The 22,640-nt window shown below is 44.3% G+C and overlaps 1 protein-coding gene across 1 annotated transcript in view; it reads left to right on the top strand.

The window, feature by feature from the left end:
* Positions 1 to 416: 416 nt before the first annotated feature.
* Positions 417 to 22,640, top strand: part of TBX15 (T-box transcription factor 15) — a 97,013-nt gene continuing 74,789 nt past the window's right edge. The window contains exon 1 of the mRNA XM_075034475.1: positions 417 to 917. Coding sequence (XP_074890576.1) covers positions 716 to 917 — 202 coding nt within the window. The 5' untranslated portion in view covers positions 417 to 715. The remainder of the gene's footprint in view (positions 918 to 22,640) is intronic.

Below are 22,640 nucleotides of genomic sequence, written 5' to 3'. Positions count from 1 at the left end.
GGTCCCCCCCCGGGTGGTAAAGCCCCTCTCGGGTGTTTTGCGTGGGGCTTCGGTAGCGGCAGCCCCTGGGAAACCTGGGTGCGGTGGCGAGAAGTGCGGGAGTTGTTACCTCTCTGCATTTACAGCTATGGGTTTCCTACTGGCTCCCCGTTCTTCAAACAGTTAATTCTCCCGGCCGGTGCTCCAGGACTCAGATGGCCAAAATTCCTCGCCCTGAAGCCGAGTCTCCCTCCCCTCCCCATTGGGTCGCAGCTTTTGGGTCTCTCCCGATCTCCAACTCCTATTGGCCGGGAACAGGTTTTTTTTTTTCTTTTTTTTTTTTTTTTCTTGACAGGCGCACGCAGCCTGCCTAACTCTTGGAGGAAAAAAAAAAAAAAAAAAAAAATCCCAGAAGTTTGGATCAATCAGAGAGAGACAGAAGGAAAGGGGAGAAGGGAAAAAAAAAAAAAAAAAAAAAAAAAAAAAAGATGAAATCCAGCCTGCAGCCCCTCTGAGCAAGTGCTGGGGACCTGGGCTGAGCACACCCTCCCGGCTCTGCCTCCGGAGTATCTGCAGCCTCATGTAGTGCCTTCGGGAGACTGAGGGCTCCTTCGGGCTGGGGGTGCCGCCGGGGAGGGCTGGGGGGAGGAAGAGGCGAGAGGCTCTGCCTCCGGTCCCCGGGCTCTGCGCTCCCAGCCGCTGCCGCTCTGCCCCGGGGTCTGGGCTGGGGGATAAGATGAGTGAGAGGCGAAGGTCGGCGGTGGCCCTCAGCTCCCGAGCGCACGCTTTTTCGGTAGAAGCCTTGATCGGGACAAATAAAAAGAGGAAACTGCGAGACTGGGAGGACAAGGGGCTGGATTTGTCCATGGAAAGCCTCAGCCCCAATGGCCAGCTAGGGGACAATGAAGACCCGACTCAGTGCCTGGATCTCAACCCCGGTTAGTGCAACTCCTTTCTCTTCGGGACCCCCCCGGCCCCCCCGGCCCCGCTCCTTCCCCGGGAGCCGCCCGCCGGGAGAGCGGCGCCGGGCAGGGCGGCCCGGGCAACACCCGGCACCGGCGGGAGAGGGAAAGGCGGGGGGGGGATATATAGATTTTGCGGAGATTCCTTGGATTTTGATTTTAATTTAATTTTTTTTTTTTCCGGTTTACGGGGAGTTTTCTCCTACTCGCTGCGGCTCTCCCCCCCCCCCCCCCCATGATCTCCCCGGGAGGGAACGGCGTGTCGTGTCCCCCCGCTTCCCTCTTCTCCCTCTCCACTCCCTCTCCGTGCCTGCCGGTCGCGATAGTCCTTCCCGGGTGTCTCGGGACACGCGTTTCGCCTTGCCCCGGAGCTTCCCGACCATCGCGGCGGTCCCGCGTGGGTCGGGAGCAAAGGAGTGGGGGCACGACCCTCTCATCCCCCGTGGGAGGGATCACTCCTTCTCCTCCTCCGTGCGCCTTTCCGAGACACCGGCCACCACCCCGACTCCGTCCCGCGGGGACCGTGCCGCTCTAACCGGAGGTTTCGGTGGAGGAAGAGGAGGAGGAGGAGGAGGCAGGCGCCCCAGATCCAGGCGAGGGTCTCCGGCTCCTCGGAGCGGCGGGGACCCGCTGCACAAAGCACCCACGCCCCGCGGCGAGCTCCCACCCGAGACCTCCACGGGCCGGGCTCAGCCCGGCAGCGAGGGGCTGGGGCGGGGGGGGGCCCGATCCTTTTCCCAGGATCGGGCCCGCCGGGACGCTGCTCCCGGCAGGGAAAAGGGGCTCAACCGGGAGTGGGGGTGACGAACGGGTGAGGGTGGGGGGGTCCGGAGGAGTTTGGCCCCCGGTAACGAGCCTGGCGCTTCTGCACGGTATTTGGGGAGAGAGAACACGAGATTTCCCTCGTGGTATTTGTACTTTTCATTTTAAACTTTTCTTTGTTTATTTATTTTTATTTAAAGGGGAGCCGGTAGCTTGGAGGGATCATTTGGCTTCAAGCGAAACCCTCGGTCTGCTCTTGCGTGTCCGTGTCCCGTCCCGTCCCGTGCCCCCCCCCTCCCCTCCTCGGGCCGTTTCCCTCCGGCCTAAAACGACGGTCCCGCAAAAAGCAGCCACGGACCCGCAAAAAGCAGCCGCGGCCCCGCGGCCACCCCGCGTGGGGAAAAGCTCGCTGGCCCCCCGCGCCCTTTTCGCCGCCCCCCGCCCCGCTCCCCAGCGCCTTCGGATGGGACGGAGGGAACGGGCCCCGGCTCCCGGTTAGAGTGTGCGGAGAAAGCGAGTTTTAGGTAATTTCTCTTTATTTTTCATAGTCGGGGGGGGAGAAAAGGGGTTCAAGCGATTTCTGGGCGCGATCCCGCAAGAGAAAGAGCAGAAATTTCCTCCACGCGCGCCAAGTCCACTCTGCTGCACTTGGAGAAGAAAACATCTTTTTTATTTATTTTTCTTTTCTTTCTTTTTTTTTTTTTTTTTTGCGTGGCATTCCCCGCGCTATCAAGAAGCATCCGCTGCACAAACCCGAGCATAAAACCCCCCAACTAACCAAGCAGAAAAACAACCAAACCAAACAAAAAAAGGGGGGAGAAAGAATTAGAAATCGAGGTGTAAAAAATATCTGCTGTAAAAAAAAAAAAAAATTAAAAAAAATCTGTTAAGTGTTTTTGAAGGGAGCGAAAGACCGGCAGCTCCGGAGCCCTCGCCCCGCTCCGCTCTCAAGGAACCGCATTTCATTTTGCTTGTAACAGCAGCGGCCCTTCCCGGTGCGGATCCTAAGGAGAAATAGGTAAAATCTGCTGCCTGGGACCTCTCTGTCAGAGGAGCGATGGGCCTAAAGGAGAAGGGACAGAAGCCATCAAAATATCAACCGCTAAAAAAAGAGCTGGCCGTTTCCGAGTCTTCCCCGTTCAAAACACGAAATACGCCAACGGAACGACCCAAATCCGCTTTCCAATAACAGAGCAGATATGTGCATCGGTCTTCTTTTTTTAGAACCGTTTCTCGTTAATTTTTAGCCGCAATAGGATATATTTTTGGACGGTCTAGAAGTTTAATTTGCCCGTTTCTCCAGGAATTGGAAAGAAAAAAACGGGAAAACTCCCCCTGCGCCAGACTGGAGAGCGGGAGAGAATGTCTGCTAATGCCTGAAACCTTAGAAAGCAAACGTGATGTTTTTCATAAAGCAAAGGAAATCAAGAACAGTTTGAGAAATCATTTTTAGGAGCTTGATAGACTTTAAATAAAGTCCGCGACTGTAATTTGCACAGTCACTTCATTAAACCTAAATCCTCCGCGGTGTACCTTTGCTGCTGGGTGAAAATTGATTAGCGGCTCTATAATGGCCACCAAATTCCATCTTTACAAGACCCAATTAAGAGCAAACTTTACACCTAAACTATTTTAAACTCGCCAAATCTCCAGCGATATAGCAAAAAAAAAAAAAAAAAAAAAAATTTAGGAAAGGGCTTTTTTATAGCGTCCCAAAGGTTCAAAACTCAAAGCCGCTGCCCCCGAGTACCGTAGGAAATAACACGGGGCTGTTCCTTCTGCTGCAGATATTATCGGTTCGGGGGTGCGTACAGAGAGGCCCCAAATATTCCAGTACCCCCCGGGAAATTCCGTGTTGATTTTCCTGTGATAACCTAAATCGGCCTAGCCGGGTTTATCCATCTCTCCTCATAACCCCCCCTCCCCAATTCCAGTTCAAGAGGGGCTGAAAAAACCCATTCGCTGCGGGGAACCCAGCCCCGCCGAGGGAAGAGTGGGGCTTCGCTCTCCTTTTTTGCAGCTCTTTTCCCTGCAGACGGCTGCGGGGATTTTTCTCTCCCACGCGTCGGTCACGACTCCCTCCCCACGGCGAGTGGTTCTCCCGGCGTGGGGGGCTCGGCCGCCCTCGGGGGCCATGTACAAAATCCAGCCTTGGGGGGGGGACGACACCCGTGGGAGGCAGAGCTGCCCGTTTTGGGGAAATCCTTCGCTCCTTACATGCGATTTTCCAGCCGCGCCCAAATCCTCGGGCGACAATATCGGCGAGCCCGAGGGACCTTTACCACGGGCGAATCTTCCCGGGTGAAACGAGGGGGCAGGTTGGGAGGTGGCCGGGAAGGGGGGGCGGAAAGGTGAGAAAAGCCAGCGGAAAAATCTCCCGGGTTTGTAAAAAATCTCTCCTGAGCATCCGAGTTATTTATGTCTCAGCCGTGAATCTTGTCGCCAGAGTTAATGTGCTGTTTTACGAGACTCATTTAAAAGGGGGCTAAGGCTGGGGTTTAATCACGTGCGGGTTTTAATCACGAAGTCGGGAAAAGGAATTCGGGATTACAGCGGCTCTCCCCCTCTCCCTCCCCTTTCCCCGTCCTGCTCGGGGGGTTCCACGCGTGGGCCCCTCGGTGGAGCCTCCCCCGGCTCCTGCCCCCGCCGCCTCCCCGCATCCTCGGCTCTCACCGCCGCTGCGGAGAGGAAGAGGAGGAGGAGGAGGAGGAGGAGGAAGAGGAGGAGGAGGAGGAGGAGGAGGAGGAGGAGGAGGAGGAGGTGGCGGGCAGCCCTCCGTCCCCTCGGCAGGTTTGGTTTCCGAGGGCAGCAAAACAATGGGCTCGGGTGTCTGCTGGGTATTTATAGATTAAACCTGAGCGACGGAAAGGTCACGGGGGGGCTGGGGGGGGCAGGCGTTGCCTCCCTTGATGTATATATTATTTACCATCGTTCACAGCCGTGCCTTTCCTCGGCCCTTCCCTCTGCCACCCCCGAGGCGCAGGGACAGACCAGGCAGAGCCCAGCGCGCTCCTTTGCTCCTCGAAAGTTTAAAATCTTTTTGTTTTTTTTTTTTTTTGGGGGGGGGGGACACGACACGTCTCCCCGCGGACGCGTTTCCCTCCCTCGCCCCCCCCCAAAACACGGCGGTTCCCTGAGGCAGTCGGGGTCGTTACACGGCGAGACGCTGGACAGGCGCTTCGCAGGCAGAGCAAAACGGTGTGGCTAAAAGTTTAGGATTTCTCGGCTTTGGGACGGTGCTGTTCCTCGTAAAGAAACATGCTAGCGAGTTTGGAAACGAATTTTGCCAGTGCCGTCTTCATATCACGCATCGCATCAGTATTTCTGATGGCATATATTAAAAATGCACCCGTCGGTTAAAACAAACAAACAAACAAACCAAAACAAAACCAAAAACATTTTCGAGAGTTTTATTTTAGTCAATCCGCGAAGGCATTGCATTGCAAGTTGTTTTTCGTTACGTGTGTTTTTCTAAAGCCACGTTAACGAACTACCGCGAAGCTTTGCAACGAGAGAAAACAACACGGCGCACATTTTGAGACCTACAACGTGTTTATTACAGCTGCTTATCCATAAGATTAAGATCTGATAGCTTGACAAAGCCTTCCGTGGCTGGCAAGAGTAAAACCTCCATCTCTTTTACCACGGCGTGTGGGTTCTCCTGCCTGTCCTGGGAGGTGGGAGGATTAGCCATCCCAACCCCGCTCCGCCGCAGGGTACCTGCTCCTCCTTGCCCCTGGAAAAACACCCTCCACCGGCCATGCAGCCCACCCACCCTCCGGAGAGGGCAAACAAATTTTAAGAGCTGGAGAAATGTGATTGATGATACGTGATTTTTGTACATTTTTTTTTATACCACTGCTCCTGAATGCTCGTATTGATGAAGTCCCATTTTTTGAGCAGCGCCCGTTAAACCCGCGAGTAGGGAGTGACTTAGTTTGGTTCCTGACGTAGTTTCTCACTTCAGCTTTTGTTTGAGTGCTTGGTGGACGGGGCTAGGATTTCAAGAGCTGGCAGAGAACTTTTCCTCCTCTCTTTCCTGAGGTAGGGGGAATCGGCGTACACGGTCCTCTGCGTGGTCCTTGAGGCTCGCCGAGGAGCAATGCTCCGTAATGAGGTGTAAGGCAGAGAGCGTCAGCTTTGCCTTTGGCAGAAGTGCTTGGGACTGGGCTTTATTGATGCGAGGTCTTTCTAATGAACGTGTGTGTGACTGGGACTGTATGAATTCATCCCACTTGTTGGATCATCAGTTTGCCTCCTAAGGAGGGGATACCGAGTTCAGACCCATTGCTCCCTTGTGGACGCGATGGAAGGAAACGTGAAAATCTGACCCTTGTAATGTCTCTGCTCCCCCGGCGCTCCGGCCGCAGAGCTAATGCTCTCCCCCTTCCCAGAGGAGAGGGTTGCAGGAGGCAGATGGAGCTGTCCAGATGAGAGCGAGGAGAGCCCTGGGGGAGCTCGGGAAAGGGTTGCCTTGGTCAAGTTCGTACAACTCTGACCTGGGAGCCAGCCGGAGGAGACAAGAGAGTGAGAAGGATTTGTCTCTGCGGTAACACACGTCTTACTGAATCGGTGAACTCCCGCGGCTGGGTTTGTGAAACTCTTCCTGCAGAGAGGTGAATTGCTCACGCTGTATTAAGAGGGCAGGTAATAGAATAATAGAGACAAACCTTACAGAACGGCAGAGTGTTAGAAAAATGGCAGCGTGTCAAACAATGTCTTCCTTTCTTTTGTATGTATTTTAAATCTGCAGCATTTTTTACGCAGGTTTATTCCATCTGCTGGGAAGGGGAATGCTGCTATTTCAAAAGACATTACTTGTCTTTGACAAGAACTTCGGGAGAATCCAAAAAGCTTCTGTTACAAGCAAAAGTCAAGTAATTCCTTACAAACCATCAATCACTTCTCCCTCCTCCCACTTGGGACTGAGCGCTTATATCAAATATCAGCCCAGCTAGCCTCTCCTCAGGCAGAAGTGTCCAGCTTTATCTGTATCTGTCTTTAAGGAAAACTGATGCTTTTTTCAGATGGAAAAGTTGAAAGATGCCTTCCAAGAGTGCTACATTCAGGAAAGAGCATTTGCATTGTTTTACAACACAGTCGGTGCCACTTAAGTCACCTCTGTTCAAGCAGATCACCATTCCTATTTTAATCAATTGGATTCCTGTATGAATCTTTGCTTGCAGTTTTTTGTCTTCAAAGGTCAAAGCGTGGGGGTTTTTAAACTTTTTTTTCCCCTGCCTTCTGATCTAGATTAATAAGCTTATGCTAGTTTAAAGAATGCACTAAAATCAGTGTGAGAGTGCTTGGAAAATTCCTGGATATATTGAGAGCAGCTCATATGGCGTTTACATCAGTTCCTGTTGCAAGTCAAATCTATTCAAGTGTGATTTAAATCACCCCAAGCGTCCATATTGAGATCTGTAGTTTACACCTGTGATGTAAAATCAAGTTCAGTGAAAAAAGCTGAAGTTTTCTAAAACTAACAACGTTTCAGAGATCAACAGAGTTTCCTGGAGAGGCTGAGCTTGCTAGTGCCTGTTGATGGAATTCCAGGATTTTATGCTAGCCCTTAGCTCTCTGACATCCTCCTGAACTATATAGTTACTTTGCGGTAATGGGATGGGAAGTTATGGTTAAATCCTGACAGATTTAAGCAAGAGCACCAGCGGGCACCTGGGCGTACAGGGAAAGGCAGGTGACTGGAGGCTTCCCAGCGCTCCAGTGCCTAATCCTGCCCAGAGCAGCCCTGCATAGCAGGATGTTGAAAGATTTGGCTTTTCTGGCTTATTAGTCGAACTAGATTTTCCACGGGTGGAGAGCACTGTGCAGCAACGCCGAGACATTTTTATTTTCAGCAGAAAAAAAATGGTGTAGCTTTTTGCTGCTTATTTCCAACACTGGTTAAAATAGGTTACGATTCCAACCTTTCTGCCTGTGAAGCATCTGCTGTCTCAAAATACAACGCCATTGCACTTCTAGGGGTAAAAGCTGTAGCGTGTGTTGGTGAGAAGGGCTAGGGAAGATAACATGGTGTTATGGTAAAACTAAGTTGAAGTATCTTTGAAAGCAGATTAAGAAATTTTAAAACTCTGAGAGGAAACGTAGTGCCAATTCAAGTTCTAGCAACAATATTCATGCCGAGGGCATCTTTTAATTGCATATTCTGCAAGATCAGAAAACAATGAATCAGTAAATCAATCCAAGATGTGACAAAAGCACTTGTTACAATAATATTTATAATAATATTTCCATATGCCATTTGCTCAGATGAGCTATTGACCTGACAGTACTGTGAAGATGGTGAAAGGATTGTGCGAGTCAAAGCCCCGTGACAGTGGGCTGTCCCACGCTTGCTGTATATTTGCAAACGCAGACTTACAGCTGCTAGAGGAAAGGCTGCACCTAGCAAACGCCTTAGGCCAGCCCATACTGATTCCCAGCAGCTGAGGAATTCATAGGAGGATTTTTCATCTGGGGACTGAGCAGAAAAAAAGTGAAGATGGTGAGGAGGCATTTAGGTTTGGTTGAATAAAAGCTGTTTGTTTGTTTGTTTGTTTTTTACTTTATTGAGAAACAGGAAAACTTAGGTTTTGGCCAGCCTTTAAATATTTATTTTTGTGTCGTCAAACTACATCATGTTTTTAAGTTACGCAACCATTTTAAAAATGGATCCCCAAACATCCTTGTTTAAATTAATTAAAAAATATTTTTAAAAGAAATTATAAAATGAATTTGCAATTAAAAAAATAAGGCATTTTCATTTAGATAATAATGAAATCAAGCATTTGGTCATTCAAAACTGCTTTCCCGTTTTTCTTCTTTTAACAAGCAAAGTTATTTGCCAAATTGTGCGGGATTTCATAAATAAGTTTTAATTTCTCCAAAGCTCTGTTTTCTTCGTCAATTCACTACATATATGTATTAAAAAAAAAAAAAGCTCAGTTAAACTCTTGCACAGTAGAATTCAGTCCCTGTCATAGCTGACAGTTTCACTGCACCACATCTGCACCTGCTCATTCTTCTTAAGGCTTTTGCTTTTTGGGCAGGAAATCTTCCAGTATTGTTAAATGGACATTTTCAGCAGTGTCCACACGTGTAGGTCTTGGAAAGAAGCTTGGGAAGAAGTGATTGCCAACTGCCTTTACAAGAACCGATTTACAGTTTCTAAAGAGTACTTAGCCGACTGGTTAAGAACTGACACAAATCATATTAATAATCAGCACATTTATACGAATGCAGCCACAGCAAAGATTGTTTGAAAATCAGTGGGCCAGGGCACACAGAATAATTATGAATGACTTACAGTTCTTTGACTTCACTCAGGGGCTGGATGCACTCTTGGCTAGCATTAACATTTTTCCCATGACCAATGAATTAACAAAACCAAGCCTCTACTTTTAGGAGCTTCCGGAAATAGAGAACTCCCTGATCAGAAATCTACCCTGAAACTAAGGGGAAAACTGAAGACACCAGAGTGTCTTTGCTTTTAATGAGAGTGAAGAACTGTGCATCATAGACTTCTTAAGAAGCTGCACCAGTTAACAGCAGTATCCCTAAATCAGATATCAAAAGTGCTGGCTGACTGCATGGATGCTTACAGACACAAAATAGTTCTGGAGAACACATTGTAGCATTTAGAAATGAATGGTGCATACGATGAGTACGTTAGGGAGTCTTCAAAAATAGGTTTTTGTTGTTTTATCCCTGAAATGCCTGCAGATCAGTTCTGCAAGTTTGAGTTTGCTGAGGAAGAAGGGACCTTGGGAATAGACGGAGAGACTCACAGATAGACATTTTTTTCACCTACTTGCCGCACTGGATTGTCCTCAGTCCTGCTCAGAGGATCCTATTAAAAGGTCAGTTATTAAATGTTCATAGGTGTTATTGTCATCACTAGTACAAGCATCACTTAGCGTGATGAAGAAATTACCCCAGCGCTGCCTTGTCATCCCTCTTTCAGCTTTGCATGTAGATGCACTTTGCACAGAAAAAATGCCCGTGTATTTTTATTGTGCTCTAAGCAATCTTCCTTCTCAGGGTGACAAAAATAGTAGAAGGCGACCTGTTGAGCATTCCCTTGTACCCCGTCAGACCTTAATGGAAACACTCCCACTGGCTTTTTTAAAAGCAGGCTTCAGCCTTGAGGTTGTACTGGACTCTGCTGCTGCCTTAACTTGTAATAAAATACCATGCAATAGCTGGGATTGGCAATCCTAAATTTTTAGTTGACATCTCCTCTTGCAAAGATGTGTATCTTTTATGTATCAGGCATCTGAAAAACTAGAAAACAAAGAGATTGGAAGTGCCCTATGACATTGCAAAATACAGTGGGGCGAAGGCTGTGGGGCAGCGTGCTTAGGAGGCAGCTGCTAAAGGAGGGCCCGATTCTGCGAGGTGCTGAGCCTCTGCATTTCAAAGGACTTTATGGTGCTCATTTTCAAGGGCGCAGCTTTTGTGACCTTATTTTCGGTGGCGTTAAGAACGTGTGATCGCCACAGAGATCTCAACCTCTCGCTTGATTTCTGCTCTGAGATGCCCTAAGCAGATGGCGATAGCCAGAAAGTAGCCTCCCCTTCAGCGTAACTGTCAGGATTGGAATAAGTTTGATTTATGTACGGGGATTTCTTTTTCATCTGCTGGAATACTGTATCAGTCTGTATGAGTGAAATAATTGTGACAGTGAGGTTAATGCCTGGGTGATCACTTTTATGCTGTGGAAAGATCATGTTTTCCTCTGCTCTTCAGTTTTCCTGCAAATGCCTGATAGTGTGAAAACTATCAGGTTGGATCAGATATGGGTTTCCAGATTATGCTCGTCTTTGCAATTTCTAAGCGCTCCTGCCTTTTTACTCTGTGATACGATAAAACAGTGCTCCATACAAGGCAACGAGGCTGTTATTTTTAAACTGAGAAGTTGTTTTTTACTTCAGAAAACTTAATCTTTTTATGCCAGGAGGTTGTAGGAAGCTGGGAAAATATAGAATACAGCACATGGCAGTGGGTGCCTAATGGTTTTTATTTTGCTCCAGAATTTAAAAGATAAATAGAGGATTTATTATTGTAGGATTTGGGGGTTTCCTGTGCCAGGCTCCTTGGAGCAAATAAAAAAAAGTCTTCATTTACCATCAAACAACCCTAGCAAAGTCTCCATCTGCCTAGCAGCAAGCCAGTCACGTTATTCACTTCAATGCTCTGGAGTGTTACCCACATAAGACTGTAACATCACAGTTCTGTTACGCAGGTCCCTGCGACGCTGACGGAGCGGCAGAAAGCCTACACTGCCCCGTTAGAGACTGCTCGGATTATTCTGTACATAGTAATTCTGTTTACTCCATAGCTCAGGAAATTGCGCCTGGGCTGGGGAAAGGGAGGGCGGCTGTGGAAGTGCCTCGCAGTGGGCCATTACAGAAATGGACAATAATTAATAGCTTTTGTGAAAATATAGTCATATAGTGCAGCTTCAGGAAAAAAACCTCCTTCTGCGTCTCAGAATGAAAGATTCGATTGTGAAGCGGCTGTTTATCAAGAGCGTTACAAGACTGATTGCTTGAGTTACAGTAAGGTCCTGAGCATCATTTATCCAGGGTAATTTGGGAATAATTGATGTAGAAAAAATGGAGAGAGGTTTGACTGAGTACGTACGGGGCACACGAGCAAGTAATCTGGTATGGTTACAGCCTTTAGCAGAAAAGCAATTCGGCCCCAAAAGGGGATGAAAAATGTCCGGGGCATTTGTTGCCTCTGTCCTTTTGCCGTGTCAGATGCCCGGTCCCTGGTTGTGCTCTCCGACACCCGCTGGACTGGGATGTCCCGGGGCTGCCGTAGGTGCCGACTTGTCCTTGGGCTGAGAAACGGTAAAGGAAAAACAAATCAAGAATAGGAGTGCTGGAGCTCGGCCGGGACGTGGACTGGGTGCCCTGTATCGCTCTGTGGGGCAAACTGGCTGGGGACAAGGGACATAACGCGCCAGCCAAGAGACCGGCTCAAGCCGCGTCAGCTTCATTTTCACGTCGAGTCGTGTACACTGTCTGCCTGGGAGTGAAATGATGGAGAAATCGGGAAGAGACAAGTTAATAGGGGCAAAGGAGTAGAAAACCAGGCAGAAAGGGGGATCGCCGCTGGGAAGGAAGGAGGAGAATGAGGCAGGAACGGGAGCGGGCCAGGGCTTCATTTCCTACCCACCGGCTGCTTGCGGCACGAGGAGGAATTAGAAACTATTTTCAGGCTTTCTGCCTGCATCTGGGTACCTTTCTGGGTTTTTTTTGTTTGTTTTCTTTTTTTTTTCTCCCTCAAATAATGAATGGTGCGGTTCCTATAAGTGAAATATACTGTTCAAAATAGTTCATGAAGGCAACTGAGTACATTATACCAGACGAACGTAATAATTTGGTGTAGCTTACTTATGTGAGAGGCCTGGGGGAAAAAAGGGAAAACCTCTCAAATAAGCAGAACCTTTCAGGAAAAAGAACAAGGTTTCTTCGCATGGTCTTTGTTCTCCAGGGTTCGATGTGAAAAAATCAGGAATTTCAGGTAAAATTATAAAGCCTCCTCTAGATGAAATATTTTCTCTTACCGTGAACTCGATAGGATTTTTTAGAATAATTCTTAAAATCCTATTTGCTACTTTTGCTACTTTTACGCAGGCCTTCAGCCTTTTTATAATCAATAGATGTCACACATGGAGTTAAGTCTATTTTATTATGCAGTTGCATTGGCTGTACATTATTGATTTCCATTGTATATAAAAATCAGATATTTCAGTGCTTTATATTATTATATATTTAAATTATCAACATACAGAAGTTTTTTTGCACCTGAGAGAACATGTTAGTCATTATTGCAATGAGTGTAGTTATTTATTATATAGGTATACCTAGAGGCAATTTCTAATGGCTAATTAAATTACACATAGCACATTTCTTATTGTTAAGGAAGTAATTAAACTGGACTTATGATGATCATCTACTACAGATAATTCAGTCTTCCCCCTCTACTTGAAATTTCTACTTGTTGTTTTGTTTGTTTACGTGTTTTTCCTGGGGTTGGGAGTGGTGGGAAGAGGGAGGCAGCTTTCCTGCACAGCAGCAAAATTTTTTGGAAATGTCACTCTGGCTAGGGCCACGTAATTTAAATGAAGAATTACGAAGAGTAGTAAAGGTTTCTTATTACAGTTATTTGTAGTTGAATGAGAATATTTATTTGTGGACTGACCCTTAATAATTTTATTTATAAATAGTCAGACAATTGCTGAGTATTCATGAAAATGCCTGACAGTCCTGAATTAAAATATAAATAATCACATCTCGGATAGTTGCTATTCACTGTAGCATTTAGGCAGTGATGTTTGCTGGGCAGATAAATGGGAAGAAAAAGCTTATTATTATTCTTATGGTCATCTAAAGAAGTGTATACTAGTTATTTTGTACTTCTTTCCTGAAAAATAAGTGTGTTTCTTTTTTTAGTCATTTTTTCCTTATTTCTGCTTCCTTTTTCTTTACTCCAGATTCACGGTTGCAGTGTTTTTGACTCGTCTGAGTCATGACTTTTCTCCTGTAAATCAGGATGCTTATCTAGCTTTATTTCTGAAGCAAGAGGTGATTCATCGTTAGCACTTGGGCTGTTGCACGTACTGAGACTGTTGGCTCTTTGGGACAGCCCGATGAGCTCCCTTGCTTACGTTTAACAGTACAGTGGAGCGTCAATCCGCATCCAGGGCTTCGGGACATTACAGTTGTACAAAGAATAATATTTTGAAGGTGTTGCTGGTTAGTCACCTTCCTTTAATAAGACAACATTCGCACCAACTGTTTACACTGCGGTTGGCTAAATTTTTTCCCATGTACATACTAGGATGTGATTCTTCATTTCGTATGTCAGACTTTGCTGCTTTGAGCACAGCAGGTCAAACTCTGTTAACTCTTCCCTGGTATCTCCATTCTTAGGGAAACAGGGACTTCAACCAGGATTTGTCATTATTTTACTTGTGGTCTGAGTTTGACGTCATTTAATAATAAATGCAAAGGGACGCTCGATGATATTTGGTTAGGAACTCAAATCTCAGTACAGTGGAAACCCTAAACGAAGAATGAAGAAATAATCAAAGTAGAGTTTTGTGGAGTAGAACAGAGGTGTTGTGTGAAATCTCCATTTTATAAAGGAATATTTTGGGAAAAAAAACCCCCAAACTGAAATTCCTGAGGTATGTTTCCTCTTCCTCTGTCTAAGATGTTGGGAGAAAAGCCCTTTCTTCTTGTATATCTGAAAAATAAACAAGGGAATAGAAAGTAGGAGTTTCTCTTTTGCGGGGGCAGGGAGCAATCTGAAGCTGAAGGCTTAGTTTGCAGAGTTGGCAGAGCAATTAAAAATAACAGGATTCTCAATTCAAATTGTTGGCTTGAAATGCATCCTGATTTAGTAAGGAAAGCATAGGAATCAGTCAGTGATTGAGTCCCTCACACAAGGGATTTGCAAAATTGGAGATCTAACAGTTTCATTTTCTTCAATTAAATTTTGGCTACCCTTGCACAGATACAAAGTTTATTTTTTAGGAGGACATGACTTTCAAAAGTTATTTTAAAATATTTGTTTCTTTGTTTCCCTTCAGAAGAGTCTGCAGATACCTATTTGGGGCCAGATTCAGCAAACGGCTGAGAACTCTAGCCTCCTGTCACTGTATTTAAACAAAAGCTTACCAGCGTCAGTGACTTATAGCAAAACATTTATATTCCCCATTTTTAGTGAATGTAGTTCTCCCTCTCTTTTTCGCTTTTGTTCTAGGATTTCTTTTGTTTAAGAACTGTTTTTTTTTTTCAGGGAAGACATTCCTGCTGCTCTTACCAGTTCAGAAACAGCAAAGAACTTGGGTTCAAATCCCATTTTGCTTGCTATATGTTTTCTCCATGTTGTGTGCATGTACATAAGCCTCTCTCTATAGATACATTTATAATATGTACATGTATATATTATACTAATAATATTTTGGATATAATTTTTTTTTTAAATAAGACTGTTTTTCTAGGGCCACTAAAACCCTGAATTTGAACATTTAACATATTTTAAGTATTTTAGAAATACCAATCTTTTCCGTTCCTATTTTGCACTTCCAGTTTGTTATGGCAACAAGTATTAGTTAATAGTCTTACCTTTGACAGATTCTAGCTGATGCTAGAAGTAGGAGAATCATACTCTGCAAGAGGTTTCAGGCATTTCATAATGAAAGCTACTTTCGTTTTACAATGGAATTTAAAGACCTGTTTTTGTATAGGGCAGCAAAAAAAACCCCCTTTCTTTTTAATGGGAGAAGCATTGTTCTATGCATCAATTTATCCAATTAAGTTTGCAGCAAGTACCTAATCTTCAGGAGTTGAAGGCAGAACTGTCTGCTGTCTTTGGTGAGAACCGCTCGACAACCAGAGCATTCCCACTTATCCAGCAGATATATTTGTGGCAGCAAGGGTTTCCCTCCAGGCAAAAGTGGAGGTGAAATCCTCTTTTAGAAGGGCAATTCAAAAAATTCCCCGTGTTAAACAGAAGTGCAAAAAACTCTTTTAATGAAAGACAGATTGCAAGCGTTTGCCTAAGATTATCACTCTGCTAAACTGAAGCAGAGCAGCCGAAATTCCTGCATCCCTTACAGCCCGTGAGCAAGGCAAGGGCAAAAGCTGGAGGGAGAATATTTGATAGCATGGGAGCAAACAGCTGTGAGGAAGAAAAAGCTGCACTTTCAGTCGCTGAATCTCTCAGCAAAAGAAAATAATAGTTTAGTAAAAGCCAAACCAAGCAAACCCTGGGCTGTGCCATGCCATAAATCCTTAAAGGGACACTTTCAGCTCAGCTTTAAAAAAAAAAAAAACAAACCAGTTCTGAAGTCCTCGAGTTTCTGCTCCCTTTAAATACTCTGGCTGGCATTTAAAAGTGTATAAAACTTTAATTTTTGTTCCTGGGATCTTTCCCTCTTTGTGTTTGCAAAGGTGGTTTCTGTTAGCTGGTTTCCTCCTTGCTATCTGAGGCCCTGATCCTGCCAAAATGTATTCATGTCCTTTATTGCGGCGAGTCTCCCATCAAAATCCCTCCCAGCAGGAAAGGTGAGCTCACATTTATGTGTTTGTAGGATCGGCGCCTAATTGTAGGGGAAATGGAAACTGCACAGGGTTCTGTCCGTGGCACAAAGTAAACAATAGAGAGTATGGAGTAAAGTACATTTCTTTAATACTTCAGTTATAGAAATGCTAGTTGTGATGTGTAACTCTAGTCAGGGACAGACCCTTCAGAGAGGAATGTAATTTTTCACATTCAAAGTGTATAGTCTTAAGCAGAAATAGCCATTAAAATAGCATGTATTGAAATTATTGTAGTTGTGAGGTGAGGAATCAGGTTCTTTATTTTCATTCTATGTTTTCCTTTCAATGTAAAATTGTCAAGCCCTTTTGTTGCTTGCCATTGAACTCCAGTGGGATTTTGACTTTATTTCCCTGGTGCATGATCTTGTTTTGCATATTTAGCAGTTCTGATGATGGAACTTAAGATAAGGCCATTCAGAAATTGCAGTATTTATTAAGTCACCTTTTATGGAGGCAACATAAGACAGAACATTAAACAAAATGAAATTGTGACCCCCTGATGTGTCCTTATTCAGACAAATAGTCTGACTGAAGTCACTGGGAGCTGGAAAATACATCACATGCAATGTAGACATTTACTCGAACCTAAAAGCTTAAACTGCATTGGAAATTGGGGGAAAAAAAAAAGTGTGCTTAAATCATTTACATGCTTTCAAAGATGCTGTCAAGATTTAAAGTATGATACTGGCATGCATGACCATAATTGAAAAATCTAGTCTAGCCATAGCATGCTACCTTTAACTGTGCTAGAGCTGGTTGAGATAAAGATTGCAAACCTGCTGTCATCTTACAGAGCTAGGTGAAGTCCCTGCACAAACCTCTCTCAAACCCAGCGTGAAGAATGGGAATGATAACGGGCTGAGCTGTTAGGTGAGAAATTATCTTTCCTTCTGGGTGTCAACCTGAGATAAAAGTTGGGGAAAGGTGTATGCTGGTACTCAGTTTTTGGACTTCAGTTGCAGGAAAGTTATGAAGAAGAGAAGCAATCTTTATTTCTTGTTCTCTCTTCTCGCACACTGGTGCAGCTGTTTTTCTGAGAGCCATTTGCAGAGCACAGGTGAGACATCAGTATTTAGATCTTGTAAAATAAAATACGAATGACTGTATAGCAGCACTTCAGGAAGATTTTATAAGCATTTTCTGCTCCAAAGGCCTAGTTTTGCTCTTCTTCTGGGCCCTGAATTCTTGATGACTTTTAAAGGGTATTTCAGTGAAAGAAGCAAGCCTCTTTCAAGCAGCTGGACAAATGACTTGTATTATGTCCTGATGTCCCCATCACAGAAATGTTAGTTCCTCCTGCTTCTTCCCCAGTGGCTATACCCTGTTGTTTACCAACATTTTCAGCTTCATGTACTTTCCCCTGAATATCCCATAGCATCCCAGTTTCAGTTCCAACTCCTCTACTACCTGTCTTGGGATGTTCTGCCTGGATGAGCACATAGCGCAAGTAGCCAAGGGAGCCTCTTAATTGAGGGTGCTAATTAGTTTAGGCATTGATTTTCACAGTATTTGTAGAAATTTAATTCCTTTGAGACCTCTATCCCTCTGTCAAAGTTGGTTGAAGCCGACCAGTGAGTCAATTTGGATCAGTGGGTCCAGAATATTGAGGGGAATGGGAAAATTGACCAGCTGATGGCCTCCTGTGAGCCTAATTTCCTAAGAAATACAGCTAAAACATTTGATCCATAGGTAGACGATCTATTGCCTTACATTTTCTATCCCAGTGTTCAAAGGAGATGCTTTAGGCCGGAGTTATTTTATATGCTTATGAAGGGATGATGAAAAATAATGTTCCACACTTTCACAGAGTTTTGGTCATTTGTATAGCTTCCTTCTTCAACTTTCAGATCTGAGTGCCACTTTAGGAAACAAAACCAACTGCATAATGCTTATGCACATGCTGCTAAAAGGCACTGATTCTCCATGCTATTTTGTTCCTGACATAGGTCTTTTGAACACAACATTTCCTCTCCTTTCCCACAATATTCGATAAGGAGAGAGGTGGCTAACATAATGCAGTATATCCCGATTAGCCACCAAATTAGCACCTGCAGATATAAACGGAATGTCAAAACTCAAACCTATTAATGTAGACACTCTGCAGATTCACACAGCCTTCCATAGGGTGGTTTTCAGACTTGCTTGGCACCTTCGTTTGAAGGATATTGCGCTTTCTGATGGCGAGGGCAGAGGGGCTGTGGACAGTGGGCAGCCGAGCTTGGCCTCAAGCCCTGCTACTTACCTGCTGCTTGACCTTAAACCAGACTTAGGCTCTATCGGTTTTGGTCCTGTTCATTTTGTTTCAGCCGGTACTTGCGAGTTCAGTCAATGATAAATAAACCTCTATGTGTGTGAGACCCATTATCTGATATCTAAAGTACACTCAGATATGGTAAAATAAAGATTACCATTTGAATGCAAAGCTTCAGCCTTAACTCTTGGTTGGAGAAGTTCAATGTATTAAACTGCATTATTAAAACACCTTAGGGTTTTACGAATGTCATTTTACTCGCTTGATTTTTGCGGAAGGAGATTTGAGTTGTTACACATTCAGCTGATGTACTGTAACATATCCTTAATGCTGTCTGACAAACAGTTTGGGAGCATTTTCCCAGAGATCGCTGTGCCTTCGCCACTGCCCCTTCCCTTGGGCTGTTTTAGAAGCCCTGACAACTCAGAAGGAAACGTTTCCCCTTGCTTGGTAAATGATAACATTTTTCTAATGATAATTAATACAGAATTAACCTTTCCTAATTTTTTCAGTGGTTTGATATAAATAGTTACATCCTCTGAGTGAAAATCTCCCCGGCAGGGAAACCCAGATTAAGAACCCATTTACCACAGAAGACTAATTTAACCCCCATACTAAGGGTTTAGTATAGTTTGTTGGCTCTTGTGTGGAACACTGGATACGAATTTCACCAGAATATTTATAGATACAACATTCCTCCTTTGTATCACCATCTGCTCGCCACCTCTCTTTCTCTAGCTGAGCTTCAGGGTCTGTACCAATGTCAGCGGAAGCTTTAAAATCTGCCATTAAAATAGCAACAACAGCAGAGATCTGCTGTTAAAATAATAGCAACAACATCCCTCTGTGGGATGCTAGGGAACACACGACTATGGACAGGCCTGATCCAGCATTCCTTTCCTGCCCTGGGAGCTTTTTTGGGGGGAAAAAAAATAAGAAAGAAAAGAATGCATGGGCTGACTCCGTTTGTGTATAGATAGATGGAAATGTGGAACTACTTTCTCCCATTGTCCTTCTAGCTGAACACTGGGGAGAGAGTGGAACAATGCATGGAAATGTCATGGAGGGAATGTAAAGAGATGCCTAGCAGATGAATCCAATATAAACAGAGCTAAACCCACCGATAATGTTAATTTCTGCATTTTTCAAATGACTCTCCATGTAATTGTGACTGAGCCAGCTTCTACACATATTAGAGTTAATGGTAGCAGGATTACAGTTAATGGGAGTGGTCCTTATATCTGATAGCTGTGGGACTGAACTTATGGGTCATGTGTGAAACACCCTGAAAACACAAGTACAGTTGTGAGCAAGAAGACAAGATGTGAAAAGGAAAGTAATAAATAAACATTAAATGTTTGGCAAATTTTTATTTGATTGTAAGGAAAAACCATTGTGGCAACATCATCTGGTTTGGTCCATAAGTTGTTCTTTTTTCAAAGTGGCCAATGATACAGGAAAAGTTGAGAAATGTTCCTGGATAGCATCTCAGCACATGCACGTGTCTAATGAAGTCACATCATATTCAGCAGCACAACTTCTTAGCACATTTTCATACGTTTGACTAGTAGAACTTCAGAGACAGTGTAATGCCTGACATGAAAATAAGATTGTGGTAGCTAGTATGAAAGAAAAAGGTGATCACAGTGATCAGTAATATATCTTGAGGGGCTTTACTTTTCATATATTGATGCTGCTTTGATAAAAAAATAGTGTAAGACTTCAAGGAGACAATCTGAAATGTAGCATAATGTGCTTTATCGAACAGAAAGAAAGGAAGCGGTTTAAAAATTGCCTTTTTCACAGAAGAACTTAGGACTGAGGAACTAAGCTAACCATAACAAAAGGGTATAAAGGACAAATCCTCAAGTCAGAAAGCGCCTTTGGCTGATTTCTTATCCTGAAAAGTGCGTGAGTGGCCATTTGCAATGGATGTTAATGGTGTAAAATCAATGGGGCGTTTAGGTGCCTGGGCTGGGATAGGGCAAAGGACATCTTCTCTGGTGCAACAAAACCCATGAATTCCCATCCTTCAAAAAAGAAACTTACTGTAATCAACTTATATATAGAAGCAGAAGGAGGTTTGCTGATTTTGATGCAACTATTTGGTGAATAACTAGGCAGAAAAACAATTCTGTGTCTTGTGGTGCAATCCCTGTGAAGTGTAGTGCTCACTGAAGGAAGCATAAGGGATGAAGTCTGGAGGGCCAAGACTCTTATTAAGTACCAGCTGTATGTCAATGAAGTGACTGCATAGAAAATATTTAGTAATAATTGATAACTGGTCATTTCAGAACAGCAACTTCATTACTAGTAAAGAGTTCAATCTCTAAAATACTCAAGATCCTGCTCAGCTATTGCACGATACAAATAGACACTTGTAGTTTCATGGCATAGGAAGAATATACACACAATTATCTAACAAAGAGCAACACAAAATGCATATGCATATGAGCAGCATATTAAACAATCAATTAATGTTTTAACAATGGTGAAGAGTAGCAGGAATACCATCTTTGTAAGCAACTTTATTTCCTCTTATATTGTGCAGGATTTTTTACCTTGCTTCCCTTACACATTCAGAATGTGCTGTTGGTTAAGTGGAGCATCAGATGAAGGTGTGAACTGCTAGCATCTCTACCATCAGAGGGAAAAAGGCTGCTGCATCATCTAAACTGTGCACGTCTGTCAGCAAGACTATGTGGAAATGAACAGGAGATCAAAACGGGAGGGGAAAATAAGAGATCTCCATAAGATAAGGGAATCCAATTTATTATTTTTAATGACAGGCACATGGAAGAGACGCGTATACCACAGTAGTAACAAGAAACAGTCTGCCATTTAATAACTGTAGAAGATAGCATTTATTTTTATGGCAGGTCAAGAGCCCGATCCGCAAAACAGATGAAACTTTTCTTTCATGAGCTCAGCAGGCCAGACCCATACCATGCAGGCCACAACTGCAGTTGGACTGGTCTTTGAAGTTAGTTGTATCTGCCTTTGCAGTATCAGGCACATGAAGCCCAAGAATGTTAGAGGAAAAAAATCTTTAAAAAATTACTGTGGAGAAAAGGGGAAGTGGCATAAAGGAAAACAAAGACAAAATCCACATTCTTGTGGCTATAAATCAGTTCCAGTGACCTGAGTGAATTTTCCCTTGTTGGTACTATGTGAGGCTGACCCAGAAAGACAGAAGTAGGAATACAGTAGCCAATTGGGCAGAACAGCAGTGAGATAGGCATTATCTGTGTAATCTGAGATGAATTCCTTTTATTTTTATTCAATAAAAGTAAGAACTGCACAGTGCAAGCCATACGGATGAGGTCAGACTGGGCTGCATCTCTTCTGTGTGCCTATGACTGCCTGTCAGTAATCCACAAGACCTCGAGACGTGGGGTCCAGGCTTTAATTTGATCTTGCACATCTAGTGCCTTTTACTTCCTTGGTCTCTTAAGACACTGCAGGACCTCTCCTACTCACTCCAGGGTTTTGCAGAGAAGCAAATTGGGATGAAATGCCCAGAAGAAGGTTCCTGGCCAGACACACCTTTTCTGTCAAGGATGTACCTGCCTGGTTAGGAAGAAGTATCCATCATTAAAACTTATAGTTTATTTGGGTACATCAACCCTGCTCCTTCTTGCTTTTTCCTGGCTACTTTAAGCTATTTTTTCTGTTCAGCTAATTTTTTTCCCAACTGTCCAGCTTCCCCCTTTTGTTTCAGAATCTTCTTCCTTTGCTTTTCCTGAGAAAACTCACCATGCTCATACTCTTAGACCATCTTGCTTACAGCAACATTACTGTTGATAATTCTCTCCAGATGTTGTCTGGCACATGATCATCAGGCCAGGCACTTCCTAAGCTATTTACCTTCCATTAAAGAAAAAAACAAAACCAAAGACAATTTTCTGTTTAGACAACTATAAAAACCCAGACCAAAACACAGCTAGAACATGCAGAAATTGCAAACCAAGATATACAAGATTCAGAAAACCATTAACAAGATACCATTCACATAACGGAAGAATTACACCTGTTAGCAAATGTGAAGAAAAGTAGTATGTGAATAATACATGAGCAATATGTAAATAATCAATATTATTCATAAAAAATATCATGGCTAGGGACCTGAGCTTATTTATTACCTGGTGAATTTCTGCCTTTTGTGTAAGTAAGGAACAGAATCTGGATTTACAAACACTTTTTCCTCTTCTGACTAATTTCTAGAAATTCGACCTGATGGGCTTCTCCATCTGTTACCAAGGTGTCCCAGAATTAGCAGGCTGCATGTTCAAGGAGGAAAGGAGACGGCCAGTTCAAGGAGGAGACTTGGTATCTTCCACATTTGATCATTTCACGCTTAGGGTCTCACAGCACGAGGGACATCCTCTCCTCCTTCTGCACCAAATGAACTCCATGCGAGGAGCAGGCAGTAGGCAGCCCAGCAGGTCCGAGGGGATATTGCTGTCTGCTACAAGGGCTAAGGCTCTGGTCAGGTCCTCCCAGAATGTTTGGGCCCCTGACACAACCCAGAATGACAGAAAAGGAGCTTGCATCTCAAGAGGT

The sequence above is a fragment of the Buteo buteo genome, chromosome 8 (genome assembly GCF_964188355.1).
Source record: "Buteo buteo chromosome 8, bButBut1.hap1.1, whole genome shotgun sequence".
In the NCBI taxonomy this organism is placed as follows: Eukaryota; Metazoa; Chordata; class Aves; order Accipitriformes; family Accipitridae; genus Buteo; species Buteo buteo.
The sequence above is the reverse complement of the archived record's forward strand: the minus strand, read 5'-3'. Positions and strand labels throughout refer to the sequence as shown.